The sequence below is a fragment of the Grampus griseus genome (assembly GCF_964374135.1).
Source record: "Grampus griseus genome assembly, chromosome: 4".
Taxonomy (NCBI): domain Eukaryota; kingdom Metazoa; phylum Chordata; class Mammalia; order Artiodactyla; family Delphinidae; genus Grampus; species Grampus griseus.
Window position 1 is genome coordinate 40,041,957 of NC_138997.1, and position 21,367 is coordinate 40,063,323.

At 36.1% G+C, this 21,367-nt stretch overlaps 1 protein-coding gene across 13 annotated transcripts in view; it reads left to right on the forward strand.

Moving 5' to 3' along the window:
* The window catches only part of SEC31A (SEC31 homolog A, COPII coat complex component), a 64,529-nt gene that overhangs the window by 24,604 nt on the left and 18,558 nt on the right, over positions 1–21,367 (forward strand). For 2 of the 13 annotated variants that reach the window (XM_082652740.1, XM_082652745.1), the window contains exons 10-23: positions 94–246; positions 2,626–2,862; positions 3,760–3,834; positions 5,266–5,304; positions 5,800–5,877; positions 8,748–8,823; positions 9,256–9,434; positions 10,644–10,770; positions 11,725–11,870; positions 13,131–13,304; positions 15,186–15,359; positions 18,077–18,169; positions 18,860–18,986; positions 20,657–20,998. In XM_082652740.1, the coding sequence (XP_082508866.1) occupies positions 94–246; positions 2,626–2,862; positions 3,760–3,834; positions 5,266–5,304; positions 5,800–5,877; positions 8,748–8,823; positions 9,256–9,434; positions 10,644–10,770; positions 11,725–11,870; positions 13,131–13,304; positions 15,186–15,359; positions 18,077–18,169; positions 18,860–18,986; positions 20,657–20,998 (2,020 nt within the window). The remainder of the gene's footprint in view (positions 1–93; positions 247–2,625; positions 2,863–3,759; positions 3,835–5,265; positions 5,305–5,799; positions 5,878–8,747; positions 8,824–9,255; positions 9,435–10,643; positions 10,771–11,724; positions 11,871–13,130; positions 13,305–15,185; positions 15,360–18,076; positions 18,170–18,859; positions 18,987–20,656; positions 20,999–21,367) is intronic. The other 11 variants (XM_082652748.1, XM_082652743.1, XM_082652749.1 and 8 more) reach the window with 9 other exon arrangements.

A 21,367-nucleotide genomic window follows, 5' to 3' on the forward strand; every position in this document is an offset into this window, starting at 1 on the left:
TAATTGTGATAAAAAATTTTTTGGATATGACTTGAAAACATGTAATATAGTCTTGCATAAGTTTCAAAAATCTCACTTTATTTTATTTTTTAGCTTTCATCGTCTTTTGGGAATCTTGATCCGTTTGGCACAGGACAGCCCCTTCCTCCGTTACAAATTCCTCAGCAGACTGCTCAGCATCGTATAGTGTTGCCTCTGAAGAAGCCACCCAAGTGGGTCCGAAGACCTGTTGGGGCTTCCTTTTCAGTAGGTGGATTTGCTTTTATGGTCCATAAACACAAAGGACTTACAGTAAAGTGTTATTATAGGATCACTCAGATGGAAGAGGGCTGAGTTTGAGATATGTTTGTGAGTTTTCATCACTCAAAGGTTTCTCGGGAAAAGTGAAACCTACTCCCTTTTTTTCTTTTAAATTGTAATAAAATATACATAACAAAATTTACAATTTTAACCATTTTAAAACTTACAGTTCAGCAGTATTGAGTACATTCACCTTGTTGTGCAACCTTTGCACCATTCTCCCTACCCCACTTTATTAAACTTGTTTTCCTTCTCTATCTCTCCTTCCTTCATTCCTTCTTTTCTTTTTGAGAGGGTCTACATTCTAATTGTTACAAGGTCCACTATGGTTGTACATCTAAACTATAGCCTCTAACCTAGCAGCACTTACGACAGCACTAAAGCTGATATTTTGATTCTCCATCTCTCGTACTGGGTTCCAGACTCACGTGGGGAAGAAAGGAGTGTTATTTGTTGTCTTTATAATACTTCAGTATTAGTGAGTGGACATGCGCTTTTCATTCCAAAGATAAATATATAGTGAACATCCTCTGTTTGTCAGGTACCACTTTAGGCACTGGAAACATACCTGTGAACTAGATAGAGTCTCTGTCCTCAAGTAGCTTATATTGGGGGGCGGGGAGGCTTTTCTGTACAGTTTGATTTTTCTTTTAAACCTTGTCCATACATAATTTTATAATAAGTGTTTTATGATAACTAACTAGATGGATGGTTAGGATTCAGTAAGTAAAGTGGAAAGTGATAAAAGCAAACATTCAAAGGCAGGAGAGCAGATAGTGGAGAAGACCAGACAAGAGGGATGAGAGATTAATTAAATCCCAAAGTGATGTAATCAAAGGTCTATTATTTAGGAAGATGAGAGTATGTAGAATGGTTTGGAAGGGGGAAAGACAAGAGTAGATGTGCAGTCATACAGCAGTTCAGTGCAAAAAGAATTAGGCAGAAAAATAGCAATGTAAAAGAAAGAAATCAAGAGATTTCAGAAGAGATCAATACCTAGACCTGAGGAATGAATTTGAGAGGCCAAAGGAAGAGTTCTGAGCCTGCTTAATAGGAGAATGACAGCAAACATGTACCTGGGAGCCCCTCCATAGAGAAATGAAAACCCCAATGAGTGGCAAAACCTAAGTGCTTATATGCTAGGTTGAACAAAGAATGGCAGTTGTGGAACAGTAACTAAAATATGTAGAGACTGATGGAGATAATTTTTTTTTTTTTTTTTGCGGTATGTGGGCCTCTCACTGTTGTGGCCTCTCCCGTTGCGGAGCACAGGCTCCGCACACGCAGGCTCAGCGGCCATGGCTCACGGGCCCAGGCGCTCCGCGGAGGGGCACGAACCCGTGTCCCCTGCATCAGCAGGCAGACTCTCAACCACTGCGCCACCAGGGAAGCCCTGATGGAGATAATTTTTATTTAACAAGGTCTGTTTGTATAGAGTTCTCCCATCCTGGACTCCCATATCTGGTGATAAGGATGTATCTTTCCTCCTGGTGTAGGGAGAGCAGCTCTCACATGTGAGTTTCATCTCCTACTTTCAGAAAGAAAAGAGGAGGTCAGGGTGCCTTTCTTGCTCCTGTTGTTTTTCAGTATTCTTCAGCTCAAAATAATCCTTAGGTCAAATGGCATATTTTGTAGCAGCATAATCCACCACCTCTTAAAACGTGGAGCCTAGAGTAGAAAGGCAAATACGTACAGCTAATAGTTGAATCAAAAGAGAGAGATAGGGCTTCCCTGGTGGCGCAGTGGTTGAGAGTCTGCCTGCCGATGCAGGGGACACGCGTTCGTGCCCCGGTCCGGGAAGATCCCACATGCCGCGGAGCGGCTGGGCCCGTGAGCCATGGCCGCTGAGCCTGCGCGTCCGGAGCCTGTGCCCCGCAACGGGAGAGGCCACAACAGCGAGAGGCCCGCGTACCACAAAAAAAAAAAATATATATATATATGTATGTGTGTATATATATATATATATATATATATATACACACACATATATATATATATATATATAAAATATACTGAGGGTGTCTGGGATGGCAGAGGTGACATTTGCCCAGGCTTTGAAGAGGAGTAGCATTTAGTATGTGGAAGTTAGTAAAAGCAAGTAGGTGAGAAATTGTGGGGCACAGCAACTGGGACCTTTTATGTAGTAGGTGGGTGGTGTGAAGAGGAAAAATAATTGAAGGCTGGGGTCAGATTGTGGAGTAGGGGAGTGTATCACCAATTGCATCCAGAGCCAGAGTTCTTTTCCTTTAGCCGGTTTACAGTCAGTACGTTTGAGGGCCACATCCTTGTCGTTGGAACTGATTTTGTTTACTTGTTCTATTCTAGTTTGGAGGCAAACTGGTTACCTTTGCGAGTCTCAGAACACAGCCTCAGCAGGGAGCTGAGCAGCAGCTGCAGCAGCACCACGTGCGCATCAGTCAGGTCGTAACAGAAGAGGAATTCCTTAGCCGGTCAGCCCAACTTCAGCAGGTCGTGCAGTCACAAGGATTTGTCAGTTATTGTCAGAAGAAGATTGATGCTTCTCAGACTGAGTTTGAGAAAAATGTGTGGTCCTTTTTGAAGGTAAAGTTGGTGTTAAGCAATTTTATTTCATTATCTGCAAATTCACCTATTTCCATCATATTCTAAATCTGTCTTCCTGTTGAAGAAACAATCGAGAGAATGTGATTTGGGGATCTCCTGATGAAATTAAACCATATGGAGAGTACATGACCTAACACTTTATGTCAAGAGTTCTTCCTTCTCTGCTGTGAAAAGCCTAATATGAAATACTTTTTTAATAAGTAAAAAATAATATAATAGCTAATTTTAAGTGAGAGAGACATAGCATTCAACAGACCTATTTTAAAATTAGAACATAGAGCTTAGTATAATAAAAACACAGAGTATTTAATTTTTGTAGTAGGTCTAATTAAGGAAAATGGGGAAAGAGGGAAAAGGTATAGGGGAGAGAGGTTGGAGGCATTTCTCATTCCTTTTACTGAGTTGCATTTACGACAGTAGAATAATAGAATTTTCCGGTTTGTCATTTTGTCTCCATGGGAATATCTATTTCTCAATTCTGTTTTCCAAAGAAAAGAAATCTTGAATGCAATCAGGTTAAATTTATTTTTATATTTTGTGAGTAAGTCTTAGTTTTAAGAAAGAGTTTTAAGACATCACATGTTTCACATAATGTGAGTTTTGCACTCATGTAACCTTTGGACATGACTTTGTTTTTACAAAAATTAGTTTAAATGTAAGTTTTATTCAACCTGGGTAATTAATTACTAGTAGGCTTACTATTTTAAAAAATAACTTCTTTAAAAAAACTTCTTTGGATTCTCTTATAAACAACCTTTTGGTTGATATAGTAAACTTTAGGTAATTTTAATAATTCTGCTTGGAATTTGAGCAGTTAATTAAAAATTAGGCCTTTAAATGCAATTCTTTGTTTCAAGAATATGTCTTCTTTTAAAGGTAAACTTTGAGGATGATTCTCGTGGAAAATACCTTGAACTTCTAGGATATAGAAAAGAAGACCTAGGAAAGAAGGTAAACTTTTGGAAAAGTTTAAAGGCTGTGCTTACACAAATAAAATATTTATGTAGCAGAGGTGTTTTTATTTTTTAAAAAGTTCAACACAGATTGTTTCAAATCATTCAGTAAACATTTAATAAGAATTTATGCTTGGTTGCCAAAGTTTTTCATACACGTTGTTAAAGGTGAAACTCCTCATTGTACCTGAATTTAGAAGCTGCTAGAACCACCTTTAATTCAAACTCGATTTAAAGAGCTGTGTCAGGGAGAATTGGGCCTTGAAAGAAAAGAGGCTGTGAACCTCAAACACTGGAATGACATTTAGTTTTTTAAGAGGAGGTGTAGCCAGCGGCCCTGGAGGAAAGAGAGGGGGGAAACTTAAGAGATCACCCTGCATTCACTACAGCTTAAGTGATGAAAAAGAGGGTACTGTTTTGCACCCCCGCTGTTTATGCCTTCAGCCCACAATTCCCAAACTGTTTATTAAGTTGGTCCAGCTCACAAGTAACTAGTAAATATTTTGGAACAAGGGTGTTTTATTCTACTAAACCTGAATAAACAAAAAGCCCAAGTGATTTGCTTAACATTTTAATGTAAAAAAAAAAAGATTACTTTTTAAAAAAGGAGGTTATATTCCAGTTTTATAGTTTTCTTCTCAGAGCGGCTTAATAACTATTCCACAGTGTTGACATAAACAGCAGTTAAAACACTCTGACTTTGGAAACCTTGAAGGATATATTTAGAATTCTTTGTATAATTTGTATTAACCCTTTGTCATTCTTTGAAAATGACTGAAGTCTTCTATAGCATTGCAGAATTATCGCATATGCGGAACAGGTTGAATACTGTGCACTCTGGGCAGTCAGTGCTGAGCACATTGAAGATTAGTCCCCTTTAATGTCAGATAGACCTGAGCTCACATCACAGCTCCGCTGCTTACTGGTCATGTGTCTTTCCTCACTCCTTTAGATTTTTTATACTTAACTTTATTATTAGTCTAAACTTCTTGATGCTATAACTTGGTTTGCAAGAGATTAATATGAAAGTTTTACTGCAAACCTGTTAGCAAAAAATGAGGAAATAAAATTTGATTGTCAAAATACATCTAGTAACAGTTCTTTCCATAGTAAGTCTCTGAAGAAATATTTTTTTAAATTATAGTTATTTTATTTAAAACAAAGTAGACGAAAACATGCTTGTTTTGAGGTTAGTTTTACAATTTGAATAGCAGAGTAAGATGACGTGTGAGCAATAAAATAGATCCATGTAACTGAAACTAGCACCATTGAGAATCAGTTCTGCAAAAATTTTATTCTTTTCTTAAACATGCTACCCCTGATCTGAATTTTGGATTTTTGCCAATGACAATGGAGTAAGAGGTGAACATTTGCTATATGCCTTGAAATAGAATTCCATTTGGTAGCGGAGTTGTTGTCTTTATTTCAGATTGCTTCGGCCTTGAACAAAGTGGATGGACCTGATGTGGTAAGAGAAGGCCTTTAAAAATAGCTACCTTCTAAAATTTTGGTTTAGGTCATAAAGAAGAAAATATAATTTAGGAAATTTGTTTTATTGCTTTACAGTTTAAAAACAAATGCTTATTGTAGGCATTTTAATACATGAATAATTCTCTTTAAAATAGCATAAGTTATAGCTAGTAGAGCTAGCTATAGCTAGTAGAAATTCCTATGTTTGAATTTCACAACAGAGGCAAAATGAAATCAGTGACTGCTCAGATACTTAACGTTAAGCTCTTTGTTGCTGAGGGACGTTTGGCAGGAAAGAAGTGTTAGGTCTTAGCAGTAATGGCTCCCTGCTTTTCCTCTAATGTTGTTCCTCAAATAAATTTACTTAGTGTTGCTTCTTATGATTAAACTAGCTCTGAATGTTGTTGGTTGGGTCTTTTGTCTTCCTTGTTCACTAATAACCTTTTAATGCTACATTCTTCACTTTCCTCTGTCATTGTTTTGTGTACCAAAGGCTCTTAAAGACTCTGACCAAGTAGCACAGAGTGATGGGGAGGAGAGCCCTGCTGCTGAAGAGCAGCTCTTGGGAGAGGTACTTATTTTTCTCATTTTTAAGTACATTGGGAAAATATGTGATATTTGTTCATCTCACATTGAAATATGGAAAATTTTCTTGACTACTTGTTCCAAAATAAAGCTGGAGTTTTCTTAGAGATGTTTAAGGTAGAAGTCTGTTTACTAATTTGATAGAAGTATCATCTCTAAAATTTTTAGTTCTCTGACCTAGCTTCTGGATTATATGGTTTAAAATTAACAGCTGATGTGAGATTGACTTAGTTTGGTCAGATGCATATCAAGATGTCAAATTGAAAAGATACTTTATTCAGAAATCCACATTGCATTGCATGTAAAGGTAATGTTTTTTCTTGACACATTAATATTTACAACTCACTATCAGTGGCATAAGCTTCTGAATTAATCTTGAACTTTGAGTCCAAGTAAAGAATATTTCACTAAATAATCTGATCATCCTGATTCACTATAAATGCATCCTGAGTTGTAGTGACAATTGTTATAACTAGGTAAAAAGAGTCCTTGAAAACAGAGTTGTATCATTAATTTTTTTCCTTTTAATTTTCTGAGTTTTTTTAAGCCACTAATATATAATTCTATAATTTACTTTTCTTGCTTTCTAATTATATTTCATCTTAGAAAATTAATCAACAAGTTCTTGTTTCTCATCTCATATTTGACTTTTTCATTGTTCTTTGTGATATGGGGATATTCTGATTATATAAAGTTTCTTACAACCTTTTACTAAGCTATAATTCCTCAGTAAACAGACTATTACAAGATGATTATTAAAAAATACTTTCCTTAGAAGTGGATCTTCTAACATTTATTTAACTCAGGAATACAGGATATGGGTAAAATCTTGCTGAAAATTTGAACTAATTTTGGGAATACATAGAATTGTAGGATACATTAAAGAAACGTACTTTCATTTATATACAACTGGACTAACTATGTATTATCAAAGAGAGGGCCATTTGTAAATACACTCGTGAATTAATAGGTAAATATATATTTAACAAAACAGTAGTCATCAATGTGTGCTTTCAGAATATTTGAAAAAATGTTGTTTAAGGTGGTAATATCTTCTCCTTTATCTTGATGATGCTATTATTATGTAAAATAAAACATAGTAGCTTACACACTAAAGATAACCAGCACATAATAAGTTGTGCATTTTTTCACTTTATGTATATTTCAGAAGTCCATATATAAAAGTTTATTAGTTGCTTTTTGAAAGCAAATTTGAAAAATTGTTAAAAGATTTTTTTGATAAGTTTGTTAGTGAATATAATCAGATCAGTATCTGATTTATTCCTCAGTATGAATAATAAGTTTTACAATTTTTTTTTTTTTTTTTTTTTTTTTTGCGGTACGTGGGCCTCTCACTGTTGTGGCCTCTCCTGTTGCGGAGCACAGGCTCCGGACGTGTAGGCTCAGTGACCATGGCTCACGGGTCCAGCCGCTCCGCAGCATGTGGGACCTTCCCGGACCGGGGCACGAACCCGTGTCCCCTGCATCGGCAGGCAGACTCTCAACCACTGCGCCACCAAGGAAGCCCAGTTTTACAATTTTTTAATTTCAGTTTTTAAATTCTAAAATGCTTCTCTTTTGTTGGGGAGAGAATTAAGGTTATAGTTATTCTCCTGTAATAGTATTAACTAATTAAGCATTATTAACAGATGATGCTCTACTGTGCTCTACACTAAAATTATCCAATTCAAAAATGCTCCTGACTTTGAATTCTAGGCACTAACATTGAGATGTATAGGTAACACGAGCACAGAAGATAGGTATTTTATCTCATGTGAGACAGATGTGTTTTTTCTTTTAATTTCTCTATAATCTCTGACACATTTTATTTTTTGTCGTCTTTTGAATTTTTATGCATAGAAGAGAAAGCATTTAAAGTATTTGCCAGCAGTATGCCTCCATTATATTTCTTTTCTTCTAAAGAAAGAAAATATTGAATTTATTTTTACTCAGTCTTACAAGTAGTTTCAGAAATTTGTAACAGAACTGTATATATTTTTACCAGACCAACCTGTTGTTCCAGGTGTGACTAATTTAAGAGAACACAAAATCTCTAATTGAATTTTAGTATATTTATAAATAATCTGTTTATATTGCATTTATATAAGGACGCCAGGTGGTTTTCTTTTTTTCACGACTGAGTCAGTTAAAACCGAAAGACTCTTATAACTATACCTATTAGACAGAATTTTTAGATGTGTTGAAACAAGATGTGTTGAAACCTTAAAACAAGGTTGTTTTAAGATCTGAATTAGAAAAATGTAAAAAAAGATCTAAATATAGTATAATTTAAAACATCTTGTGGGACTTCCCACAAGTGGGAAGTGGCTAAGACTTTGTGCTCCCAATGCAGGGGGCCTGGGTTCAATCTCTGGTCAGGGAACTAGATCCCACATGCTGCAACTAAGAGTTCGCATGCCTCAACTAAAGATCCCTAACGCAGTAATGAAGATCCTGTGAGCCGCAACTAAGACCTGGTGCAGCCAAATAAATAAATAAATATTTAAAAATAAATAAATAAAACATTTTGTGTGTTTCAAGCTACTGTTAGTTGAGGTATCTAAGAAAACAAAAATTCTTCAGCTTCAGTATCTTCTGAGCTCCCAATATGGATATGTACACTTAAGTTTGTTTAACGTTATTTCTGAGGACTTTGGATTTTATTTATGATTGTATAATGAGAGTTAATACTTAAGGAAATCATAGTTCTTAGTTTAAACTTGGATCTGAGAAATTTTCTGGGATAACTTGGCATGTCATCTAGTCAGTAAGTGAATAATCATATTTAAATTTTGTTTTGCTGGTAATTTATTCCAGTTTCATCTGGCTAAATTGCTGCCCTTTTCATCTCCTTAGCGCATTAAAGAGGAAAAACAAGAATCTGAATTTCTACCATCAGCTGGAGGAACATTTAACATCTCCATCAGTGGGGGTAAGAATCTGTTGGTTTTGATTTCTAATTTCTTTTAACCATTTGAAAGCAAATAGTCCCTGAGTTTAAGTTAGAAACATTTTGTCACAGGTGGTAGAGGGTTGAAAAGAACTCAGTTATCATTTAGTACATGTAATCACTACCTTAAAAATGATGGTATGATCTGAAACCTATGTGATAGAAACTGTAAATGATCTTTATTATTACATTTTAGGCAATCTGGAAAATATGTTATTTTACCTGATTTTACTTATATGTATCTCAGTATATTTCCATAGATATCAACAGTTTGTGTTAGAAATTAATCCACCAGTAATATTCAGAAATCAGCATTGTGTTCTCCATTGTGCGTGTATGTAAAAATTCATAGGTGTAGTGTTTTTTTCTTGTAACAAAAAACTTTAACTTGGGTGTGTTATTTCTTTATTGCAGATATTGATGGTTTAATTACTCAGGCTTTGCTGACGGGTAACTTTGAGAGTGCTGTTGACCTTTGTTTACATGATAACCGCATGGCTGATGCCATTATATTGGCCATAGCAGGTGGACAAGAACTCTTGGCTCGAACCCAGAAAAAGTACTTTGCAAAATCCCAAAGCAAAATTACCAGGGTATGTTATTTTAAAAATAAACAAACAGCAGCATTTGTTTATAAAAGCAAAGCACTCTTACTATAGATAATTGAGATTCAGATAACAGTAAAGAACAAAAAAACCCATCCATAATTCCTTGACCCAGAAATAGTCATTGTTGATAGCTTGGCATGATTATCCCAGTTTTTGTTGTTTACATATATAATATTTTAAATGAAATATTTTTATTGTAGAAAAGTTAGAACATAGAAAATGTTAAAGATAATAATTTTAATACCCCCTAATTCTTCCATCAGATTGGTACATATCCTTTTGTATCTCTTTCTATGTATTTGTAGAATTTTTAAAAACAATCAATTATACAGGTATATATGTGTGTGGTTTTATGTATAAATATTGTCACTTACATTGTAATCATTTTCCTGTATCATTTAAAGATTCTTACAAAAATTTTTAAATTGCTCTATAATATTCTATAGTAGGGATTTATTATTTCTCTTATTTGGGGATGTTTAGGTAGTTTCTAATATTTTCCTAATGTAGTTGAGATAGCAGTAAACATCCTTGTTGTGCCTAAAGATTTGTGTGAATTTCTAATTGTTTAATGAGGCTGTAGTCCTAGGAATGGAATTTCTGGTGCAGAGGGTCTGTACATTTTTAAGCCCCTGCTTGATGATATTAAATTTCTTTCCATGAAAGTTGTCCCAGTGTTCAGTCCCAGCAGCTTTGGTTGCTGTCGGTGTCCCCAGCCTTGTCTTGTGTCACTCCCTCCCCTGTTATCTTTTAGCCACACTGGCTGCCTTTCAGTTCCTTACACACTCCACGTGCCTTTCTCTCCCAGGACTTTGCCCTTAGTGTTCCATTGGTCGGCAGTGTTTTTTCCTTCTCGATGAAATTAATTCTGACTTCATATCTTAAATGTCTGTATGCTCAGAAAGCTTTTCCTGATCCATCAGACTAAAAGGCATGTCCTCCTGTTAAATGTTTTGGTAACACCCTATAGTTCTCCTTCTCAGCATTTTATAAAACATGTTAGTGTGATTTTGTTGTTGTTGAGGAAAATATCTTTTATGTCAGTTGGTTTAAGGATATACTTCGCTTTGCTGCTACTTTATTTTTCATGAAATACTGTGAGTAGTAGTTTTGAAAGATTGATTGATTAGCCAGAGTTAATTTTTATCAATATACCAAAAGCTTTTAATTCTCCTTTTGTTTTCCTTTCCTAAGCTAATTACTGCAGTAGTGATGAAGAACTGGAAAGAGATTGTCGAGTCTTGTGATCTTAAAAATTGGAGAGAGGCTTTAGCTGCAGTATTGACTTATGCTAAACCAGATGAATTTTCTGCCCTTTGTGGTAAGAAAATGAGCTTTATATTTATATTATGTATATGGCGTGGTATATTGTAAATAAAATTAATGGCAGATTTTATTTAGAAATTTTTGTAAACCTACTAATAACAGATAAGAAAACGAAGCTCTCATTTGAATGCTTTTCTCAGTTATTATTAACTGCGTTGCTTCTCCATACCTACTAGTCATTTTTTAAAATAATATTATTTAATGATATTGGTTTCAGACAGACCAAACTGAGACTCTTGCTTCTGCCACTAACTAGCTATATGACGTAGGAAAAATTAATTTCTAAGTCTTAGTCTTTTCATATGTAAAATGGCACATAATCAGCTCTCACTTAATAAATGTTAGCTTGATAAAATTAATAATTATAACATTTGAGTAGAAATTACCATTAAAGGCCATGACTGAACTAATGACTAAGGAATAGTATTCATTATGTACAAGAACAGAAGCTTTAGGCGGCTAGTATAAAAATGAACAACCTTGAAAGTTTTATGAGAATGTAAAACTTACAAGATATTAACTTTCTATCATAAATAATTTAGAGTAGTCTAGCTATCATTGATGTTTATTCCAAATGTGCCATATTTTAGTCCACTGCTTACAAAAGCACCAGACATGATGAAATGCAGTTAAATGTTCATTAGGATTTTTCTGTTCAAATATTTTTCCCACTTTTAATTTTTTTCTAATATAATAAATATAAACCCATTCTACAGCTAGGTATAGAATCTTGTGAAATTGTTTATTATATAAAATTTGTCACTCATTTTCCACTCATTTAACAAATAAATATTTACTGAACATTTACATGACAGTGATTTTATTTCTGCCTGCTACTCATTGGTTATGAAGTTTGATCCATACCTCTGAAAATATTATTGGGCTGCTCATGACCTCATACACAGATTGCCTTGTATATAATCTTATTTGTTTTCCTCTTGATCTATAGATCTTTTGGGAACCAGGCTTGAAAGTGAAGGTGATAGCCTCCTGCAGACTCAGGCATGTCTCTGCTATATTTGTGCAGGGAATGTAGAGAAACTAGTTGCATGTTGGACTAAAGCTCAAGATGGAAGCAATCCTTTGTCCCTTCAGGTTAGTATCTTTGAAACAAAAGGTGCTTCCTTTCTAGTACTGTCTTTCACCCTATTTATATTCTAGAGATTGATTTGTTCCAGAAATTCATTGCTTTCACCCTACTTAATTATGTTTTAGAATCTCTTTTGCTGGATAATTATGTGTATTTATTGCTATGTTTGGAGAGGCAGAGTTTGAGATGATGGGATGGTAAAATGGGAATGCAACTGTTTGTGAGAACCAAGTTGTGATATGGTAGTTACTGAGGGAAGTAGGTGGCAAGAGCATGAAAACAGCCATAGAGTTTACCTCTTTTCCTCCTGCTCCTTTCTCTGCCTCCAGTGATCCTGTGTGCCTTGGGCAAAGAAACGGTGTGAGGTAAGGAATGGGAGGGGTCCCCAGTACCAATGGGCAGTCTTCATGGTTCGGGGAAAATGAAAGTAAGAGGTAAATGGGATCCCGTGCAGCACTAAATACATGGGCAAGAGAGGAAGTGAAAAATGTGGGGACTATTCTCTGGCGCTGAGTAACTATATATTTAGATTTTTTTTTTCCTAAGCAGTTAGTCAGCAGTCTCAAGAAATTTCAGTCTAATGTTTCTTTTTGCCTCTGCAGAGAGATTTTCTCAGTATGGTTGTTGCTTTAAAGATCACTATTGAAACCAAAAGTCTTGTAGGAATCAAGGTTTTTCCTTCTAAGTGCTTCTGAGAGAAAACACACTTGTTTTCACACTTCTGGATTGGTGTACTTATCAAGGGCAGATGGGATACTCTTGTACTTTATACCTGAAGCATAGCTCTCTAGTGTTGAAAGAATAGGTATTGAAGAGCATTATGAGAAACTTCGGGTTGAAATACTAAGCCTGTTTGGAGGCTTAGTAGTACTATTTTTATAGTATACATAGTATAACAGTATAATATTTCCTCTTATATATTCTGGTAACCCTGTTTCTGCCTTCAGACATCAGCCTGTCACTTTCACTTTGGATATTTGCCTGTTTTAGCTCAGGAGACAAGTCTCTGGCAATTTAAGGATGTTTGGGAGAAGATGGTAACCTATTCCTTAACCATGAGTAGGAGACCTTCCTCCTCGCTTTTTCAGTTACCTAGATGGTGGTCAGCTCTTGCAGACCTTCTTAATATTGGTGATAATAGGTACCGTACTTTTGGTAGGCTTTGGAAATCTTAGTAACTCCTTCTCTTTTCCTGCTTCCTCTCAGTATACATCTTGGTATCATTGTCTGTTTCTCCTTCACTCTCCTTTCTTTTTCTCATTTAGGATCTGATTGAGAAAGTTGTCATCCTGCGAAAAGCTGTACAACTCACCCAAGCCATGGACACTAATACTGTAGGAGTTCTTTTGGCTGAGAAGATGAGTCAGTATGCCAATTTGTTGGCAGCCCAGGGCAGTATTGCTGCAGCCCTGGCTTTTCTTCCTGATAACACCAACCAGGTAATTAGAACTGGCCATTTTTCTTCTTTGAATATATGAGTAAGGTGAGTTCAGTAGATAGCACTCAGTATGAAACATAAATGTACTAGTGGGTGGAATGATTTGGAGCAGTTGAATTTCTGTCACCTAATAGGTGAATATTATTGACACGTCTTCAAGGGTAATTTCAGGTGTATTCAAGTATTCAAGGCAGAGAAAACTACATCATATTCCTAATTTAGTGTCCTTATTTGGTGTGCAGTAAAACTTGGGCTTTTTCATGATACTTGTTTCAATTCAATAAGTGACTGAATATGTAGTGATGAATAGGATTGCCAAGATCCTTTCCCTGAGGGAGTTTCCAAACTCAAAATGATAACAAGTATACATGGGATTCCAAAGTGATAAGGACAATGATAGAGGTAGTGGGAGCACAGAAGAGGGAAATCTAAACCCAATAGTGCAGCATGGGTGGAAGCTGGGGTGGGGAGTGAGGCAGATTTTTCACAAGTAGGATATTTCTGCATTGTGTATCTGCTAGAGCTTAATTCGGAGGCTTTTCTTATTTCTGTACTTTTTGTTCTAAACTTTATTCTGTTTTTGATGAAATTTTTTAGTTAATTGTTTTCAGTATTTTGTCTGTTCTAGGGAATTGTCAGTAAATTTCATTGAGTAATTTCATTGAGTAAAAATACTTTTATCTGTGTTCCAGGACTGTGGAGGTATGACTCTCTAGTTGGTTTTGTATACACTTATATGTAGGATCCAGCTCATGTCTTTCCGAATTGTTAATGAGAATATTAAGTAGAATAGAAACAAAGTCTTTATCTTTATAATGACTTTGGTATAATAGTTTTATAGGATTTTTTACTTAATAAGGTCTTATTATTATATTGAAGTATAAGACCCTTTATCTTAAGACTAACTTACTCTAAGACCTTTAGACCTTCTGGCCTGAGAATTAAACTCTTTATTTTTAATACTGTTTATAATCACATACATTTTCTATACATTATTCTTCATGCTTTTCTTTGGACTTTTAAAGAACAGTCTTTATGCAAAACTTGTAATTTTGACGTTACTTCCACCTATATATCTCAGTATACCCTTAGTATTTTCTGGGGAATATTTCCTGAGACTTTGTAATATCATTATAGTATATAGTTCCCCTCCATAAAAGGCAGGTTTACCTAAGTATACCTACAAAATTTAAATGGTGTGTTTAAACCTTTAATGAATTTATAGAAATGTATAATTTTTCTAGATATTAAATGAACTCTTGCTGAAACATTTTAACACATTGCTTTTTTGTTGTTGTTTGGTAATAACTAGAACATGTATGTGGTAAACTCATACTTACTATAGATCTATATAATTATAGATCTGTGTGAGCTACCCTGAGTTTGACATCTTAACTCTTTTATTTCAAGCATCTCTTTTTTTTATTAATTTTCATGTCTTTCATAGATCACCATTTTCTTCCATCACCATCTTTAGCAGTTGATTCTCTTTTGGAGCCTTTTTTCCCTGCAGAGAAACAAAGTTGTATTTTTTCAGCTGCTTTTGTGATTTGTGAGCATTACTCAACTGCAAGAGAAACAGCAAAAGAGCAGTGATGATAAGTGACATTGATCTTGCATACTACCATGTGGTAGGCATAATTCAAATCCCTGCCTCAGTTAAATTACAAGTTACACTGTATATAATGGACCTTTGGTGTCAGTCTTGAGTATTAGAAACCATGATGTCAGACCCTAATGTGCCAGGGTTTATTGTATAATATCCAGCATATGAACAAAAATCATATGAATGATCAAGCTTACTTTAAGATCAACATGCTGTCGTATATAGTTGGGTGAACTCTTAACAATTTGCTTTGCTTTCTTCCATTGCTTCTTATAGCCAAATATTGTGCAGCTTCGTGACAGACTTTGTAGAGCACAAGGAAATCCAGCAGGACAACAGGAGTCACCTAAAATTCCTTATGAGAGGCAGCAGCTGCCCAAGGGCAGGCCTGGACCAGTTGCTGGCCACACACAGATGCCAAGAGTTCCAGCTCAACAATATTATCCCCATGTGAGTGATATGGTCCAGATTAAGTAGGAACATTTATATATTTCAAATTGGTGGTTTTAGTTTCTTGAGTAAGAGACCAGTGATAAAACTAGACAATGTATTATTTTAATGGTTATAGTTTTTCTGATCTTGAAAATAGCACTTATGATGTTTTTAAAAATTATCCCTTTGATCTAGTCAAATAATTTACAAACTAGGTAAAATTAATTTAAGCTCTCTGGGGAGATTTCTTCTTATTTCTCCATCACTCAAACTTAAATTACACATGTACATCTGTTCTTGATATTTTTACAATTTGATTCATTTAACAAACTGTGAGTAAAGTAGTGGGAACAATTTTGTGGGTAATTTGGTCAATTTTTTTAAACGTTTTTAGAAAATAGTCTCTTTTTAAGTATTATTTTCTGAGTCATTAGTGTGGTTTTACTATGTCTTCTGTATCAGCACAGTAAAGAGTATCCAGAATACAAACATTTTTTTGGACAACTTTATATTAGAGAAAAGTGAGTGACCAAAGGTATATGAAGTTGTAGGTCATGGGGAATGTAAAGATGATTAAATAATTTTTATTAATTAACTAATTTATTTATTAAATTAAAATTGCCAAATGGTTAGTGGCATAAAATGTGACCTCTTATTGTCTTTTACTATTTCATGTAGAAACTTATATTTCCAGACCAGCAGATAACCTTCATGTTCTTAAATAAAAAGTATATTTTCGTAAGTAGTAAATGGTCTTGATCGATAACAAAGTTAGTAGGTACTCTGCCCATTTTATTTATTTATTTATTTTTGAGATGAAACCACCTCGATGGCAGTCTCTCTTATTTATTTATTTATTTATTCATTCATTCATTTATTTTTGGCTGCGTTGGGTCTTTGCTGCTGCGTGCAGGCTCTCTCCAGCTGTGGCGAGCGGGGGCCATTCCTCGCTGTGGTGCCTGGGCTTCTCACTGTGGTGGCCTCTCCCAACGCGGAGCAGGGGCTCCAGGCACGCGGGCTCAGCAGCCGTGGCACCCAGGCTCAGCCGCTCCGCGGCACACGGGATCCTTCTGGACCAGGGCTTGAACCCGTGTCCCCTGCACTGGCAGGCGGGTTCCCAACCACTGCACCACCAGGGAAGTCCCTCTGCCCATTTTAAAATAGAACAAATTGCTGATAGAATTGATGGGGTCATTTTTACATTTTGTAGCAAAAGTAATCATAAAACCATGAAAAACTAAATTAAAAAAAATTCATGCTCTTTTGTCTATTATGCTTTTGATTACTACTTAATCAGGATAGATTACATTTGAATATAATTATAACTGTACTACTCTCTGTTTTATTTTTTGGTTCATTTGACAAATATGAATTTAAGGGCCTGTCTTTATTCTCCCTGTTGAGGGTATATTGGTAAACAAAACTAAATTCCCCACTCTTGTTGCTAGACTTAGGAAGTGTATGACATGGATAGGGCAAATCAGGTGATGGCTGGGAAACTGAGAGGTGGAGAAGTCTAGCGACTAACCAGAGTTTTAAGACATAGAGCTTGAATTTGTCAGCATGGCTAGTTAATGGTTAACAGGATTGGAACTCCTAAACTAAGCACCTTGAGCTTGACCTCACTGTGTCAGAGCACTGAAGTAAGGCATTCTCTACATTGGGAGAAGAGAATATTTACTCCTTATGTCCTTGGGTTTAATCTATCTTTCTAGGAAAATGTAAAAACCTTGAAAGACTTTTATTATACTGTGACTTAGCAGTCTCATACTTTAAGAAAAGGAAAACAAATTCAGTCATAAATTACACAGTGATTTTTCTTGATTAAAGCTTATGATATGTTGAATGAGGACAGTGGCTTGTGGTTTTAAAGACATGCTTATAGGCAGGAGTAAAGGGATTTCTGAAAGGGAAGCCAACTGAGTAGGAGTTCTCCTCCTACTACAACAGCACATCTTTGCTATTAATTGTTTATATGATAGAGTTTCTTCTACAAAGATTTACTTGACAAAAAATATTCTGATGGCTTAAAAACATTTTTTTTGAAAACCTCTGGACTCCAGGGTAAGCAACATGGTGTAGTGTAGCAAACACTCGCCTGGGAATCAGGAGACCTAGAATCTGTCCTAGCTCCATCATCAACAAGTTGTATGGACTTCAGCCAGCCCCTTCATTTCTCTGGGCCTTGGTTTTCTCAATGGTAAAGGGTGGGGATTAGATTGGATGATCTTTAATATGCTCTGATTGTATGATTCTAAGCCTCATATGGAACTAACATAATTTTTGTGGCTCTAATGAAATCCGGAAAAGGGAGCTTATAGCAATATGTTTACGGATCTAATAGTAGCATGAATACAATTAGTGCTTCAAAAATCACTTTTTTACTCAATTACCTTTTTTTTTTTTTCCAGAATGTCTTCTTTCCTTCCCTACTTACAGAACTTACCTTTTCCCACTTACTTTTGACACTTGAACGGCATTGTTCTTTCTGCTTTGATTTAGTTTTCATACTGATTTTTCTACTACCTCCCTTCCCCTGTTCTGTTATGAAAGGTGTTTTTTTCTTTTGGAATCCCAGCTACCTTGAAAGCAATTGCCTGGCTAATGTGTGCTATCTTGCTGTTCTTATTTTTTGCTTTGCATCTGGCTATTAATGCCTGTTGGGTTTTTTTTTTTCTTCTTTTAACATTTTCATGTTTTATGTTCTGTGATTGGTATTTCTTTGTTCAATTCAGGTTAGAATTGCCCCCACTGTCACTACCTGGAGTAACAAAACTCCTACCGCCCTTCCCAGCCATCCACCTGCAGCCTCTCCCTCTGATACACAGGTATATCCTTCATTATTCCTCTTTGAGCAGAATTCTGCTCACCTAAATATATAGTTATATATTCTCTACCCACCTCCCTTAAGTTCCCCTCCCCCCATCTGTCTATCTGCTTATTGCATTTTAGTGCCTTTAGGATGCAAGAAGCAGTTTTTAGCACAATTAATTTATTTTCTTATCACTCTCCTCTTCTTTTGCAGTTCTAAATTGACTTGAACTAGAAAAACATCAACCAAGGTTCTATCAATGGTTTAAATCTGATTTCACTGAATATTTTTTCCTTTCTTCTTCTTCTTCCTCCTCCTCTTCTTCTTTTTTTTTTTAGCATCGTAGAGAAGATAATATCTCCTTGTAGCATTTATACTTAATATTTTCGAAGCATTAGTCGTGGATGGACTTCAGTAGAGATGGAAAATCCTAGTGACTTACTATAAATATCATAGATCCTATTTTATGAGGCTGTTAGCATCTCTTGCCATTCATTGTTATTATTACTTTGGACCTGTCTAATCTTTAAATCACACAAAATGTGTTGCTCAGAAAATGTGTCTTGAAGAAGATAGTATGCACAAAATGCAATTTTTTTACACAAAGTTTTTTTTTTTTAATTACATTTCAAAGATTATAAATCCATCTGGTAAGATTCTTGGTTCCAAATGTAATCCTCCTTTCTACCATATTCTCATTTCCTAGGGAGAAAATCCTCCACCTCCAGGCTTCATAATGCATGGGAATGTTAATCCAAATGTTGCCACAGCTCAGCTTCCCACATCTCCTGGTCATATGCACACCCAGGTACCACCTTATCCACAGCCACAGCGTAAGTAGTGTGACCCTGAAGTCCTGTCACAGCAGCATGTCTTGTCTTATCTAGTGTAGTAACTGTTTACTTTGAAGCTCCAAAGCCATGATCAAATCAGTTTTAACAAGTAAAGAAAGAACCATTCTGTGTAGGACTTGAGTCCTTGCTATAGCAAAGCATGGTTTCCCTGGGAGGCATCCTGAATCAACATGCTAGGAAACAGCTCCTGTGTCAGTCCATTCAGAACAGTTGGCTCTTATTCCTGAGCCTGTTAAAGTGAGTCAATTGTCCCATGATTTTGGTATAAAAAAATAGAATTTTAGAAATTATTTAGTACATATTCTTTTCCTTTAGGCAAGATGATGCAAATCATTTTTGGAAAATTGGTTCCAAGGGGCATTTGTTGTCGTCTTCCATTTATTTAATTTTTTTAGGAAACAGACTATTTTTTAGAGCAGTTTTAGGCTCACAGCAAAGTTGAGTGGAAAGTACAGGAAGTCTCGGTATACCTCCTGCCTCCGTGCACAGCCTCCCCACCACAGACATCGTGCACCACGGTGGTCTGTTTGTTACAGTCAGTGAGCCTACACTGACTCAGCATTTTTGCTTGGAGTAGTTTATCTTAGGGTTCCCTCTTGGTGTCAGACACTTTGTGAATTTTGACAAATGTATAATAATGACCTTTCCCCTATTGGCTTTCATTTTTTTTTAAGAAACTACACTTGCAAAGTAAAACATCACCTCTATTTTAAAATTTAAAACAAGCAAAAATGCAGACCTCAGAGTGGACAATTATATGACTGAACAACTACTGTAAAACACGAGGATGTTACCTAGCAAGATCTAATCTTAACGAGCGTGTTCTGTGCTCCTAAGATGTGTGTTCTTACTTAACATGAGTACAAATTTGATACAGCTTTTCACTCAGTGCTCAGTGTGAAAGTGCTGTCTTCAGAGTAGGATGAGCACAGTTCTGTTAGATTCCCTCTGCAGAGGTTCATATTCTACCCATGGTCACACAAAAGGTAATGGTATCTGGGTTCAGGTCTTTGCATTAAAACATTAGTTGGCTGTCTGATTGCTTATTAACCAACTTTGTACAGTGTAAGAAATATAATAATTGTCTTGTCAGGGATCATACAGAGTTGCTTATTAATCTGGAACTGTGCTCAAACCCAGAATTTGAGTAGCTGATGATTTTACTAGATGTTGGAGAAGGTATCTGATTCATAACAATAGTGCTCACCCTACAGTTGTTATGGTGGAAGAGGTCTTGAGCTGCCACCAAGCTCCCTTAACTTTTACTGTAGAGGGGACTGCTTTGGATGTGTAATTCCTGCATGGCTCCATCTGATGGCTAGTAGGTATCACTGCAGTCTTCACAGGAACAGGATGTCTCAGAAAAGGGTCAGTCTTCTGGTTCTTGGGTCTGATGACTCAAAGATTTTCATAGCCAGCAGCAGTCTGGAGATGTCAGGGTTCAAAGACTGGATCCAGTGACTTTTGGTATAGTTAGGGCATCCAGACTATTAAAAGCATAACCTGTTTTAAGTGGGTAATGTTTGGTTGTAGCTTATTATTAGAAGAATTGAAAATAATTTCCATAGAATGAGATAACTTTGGTTTTCTGTTGCTGTCTGAATAAATTAGTAACTAATTAAAATTTCTGTTTCTTCTCCTTGGTGTAGCTTATCAACCAGCCCAGCAGTATTCCTTCGGAACAGGGGGGTCAGCAGTGTATCGACCTCAGCAACCTGTTGCTCCTTCTGCTTCAAACGCTTACCCTAACACCCCGTACATATCTTCTGCTTCTTCCTATTCTGGGCAGTCTCAACTATACACAGCACAGCACCAGGCCTCTCCACCTACCTCCAGCTCCACTGCCTCTTTCCCTCCTCCTCCTTCCTCTGGAGCATCCTTCCAGCATGGCGGACCAGGAGCTCCACCGTCATCTTCAGCTTATGCGCTGGCTCCTGGAGCAACAGGTACACTGCCTGCTGCTGGCGAGCTGCCTGCATCCCAGAGAACAGGTCTGCGCTTGAAAGGGACTTGGTTTGGCTCCGTCTTTTATTTTTTCGTGATCACGTGGGTGGATGGAGGGGAATTATTTCTAACTGTAAACTGGGCAGTGTGAGGTATTGATTTAATTGTATAACAAATTCTAAAACTATTTCTAAAAGTGTGATTTTCCCATAATGAACTTTAGTTGCTAAAAGAGGAAAGCTTTAGAGCTTTAAAAGGGTAAGAGCATATAATCTGCCATTGAATTTAAAATAAGCGGTAAGAAATTAGTTGGCCAGATAAGTGGGGGTTGGAACTAGATTTAATTGACACTAATTTCTTTGCCAGAGTAAAACGATACTCTGTGTTCTTCCTGAATTTTCAGATTTTAAGAAATG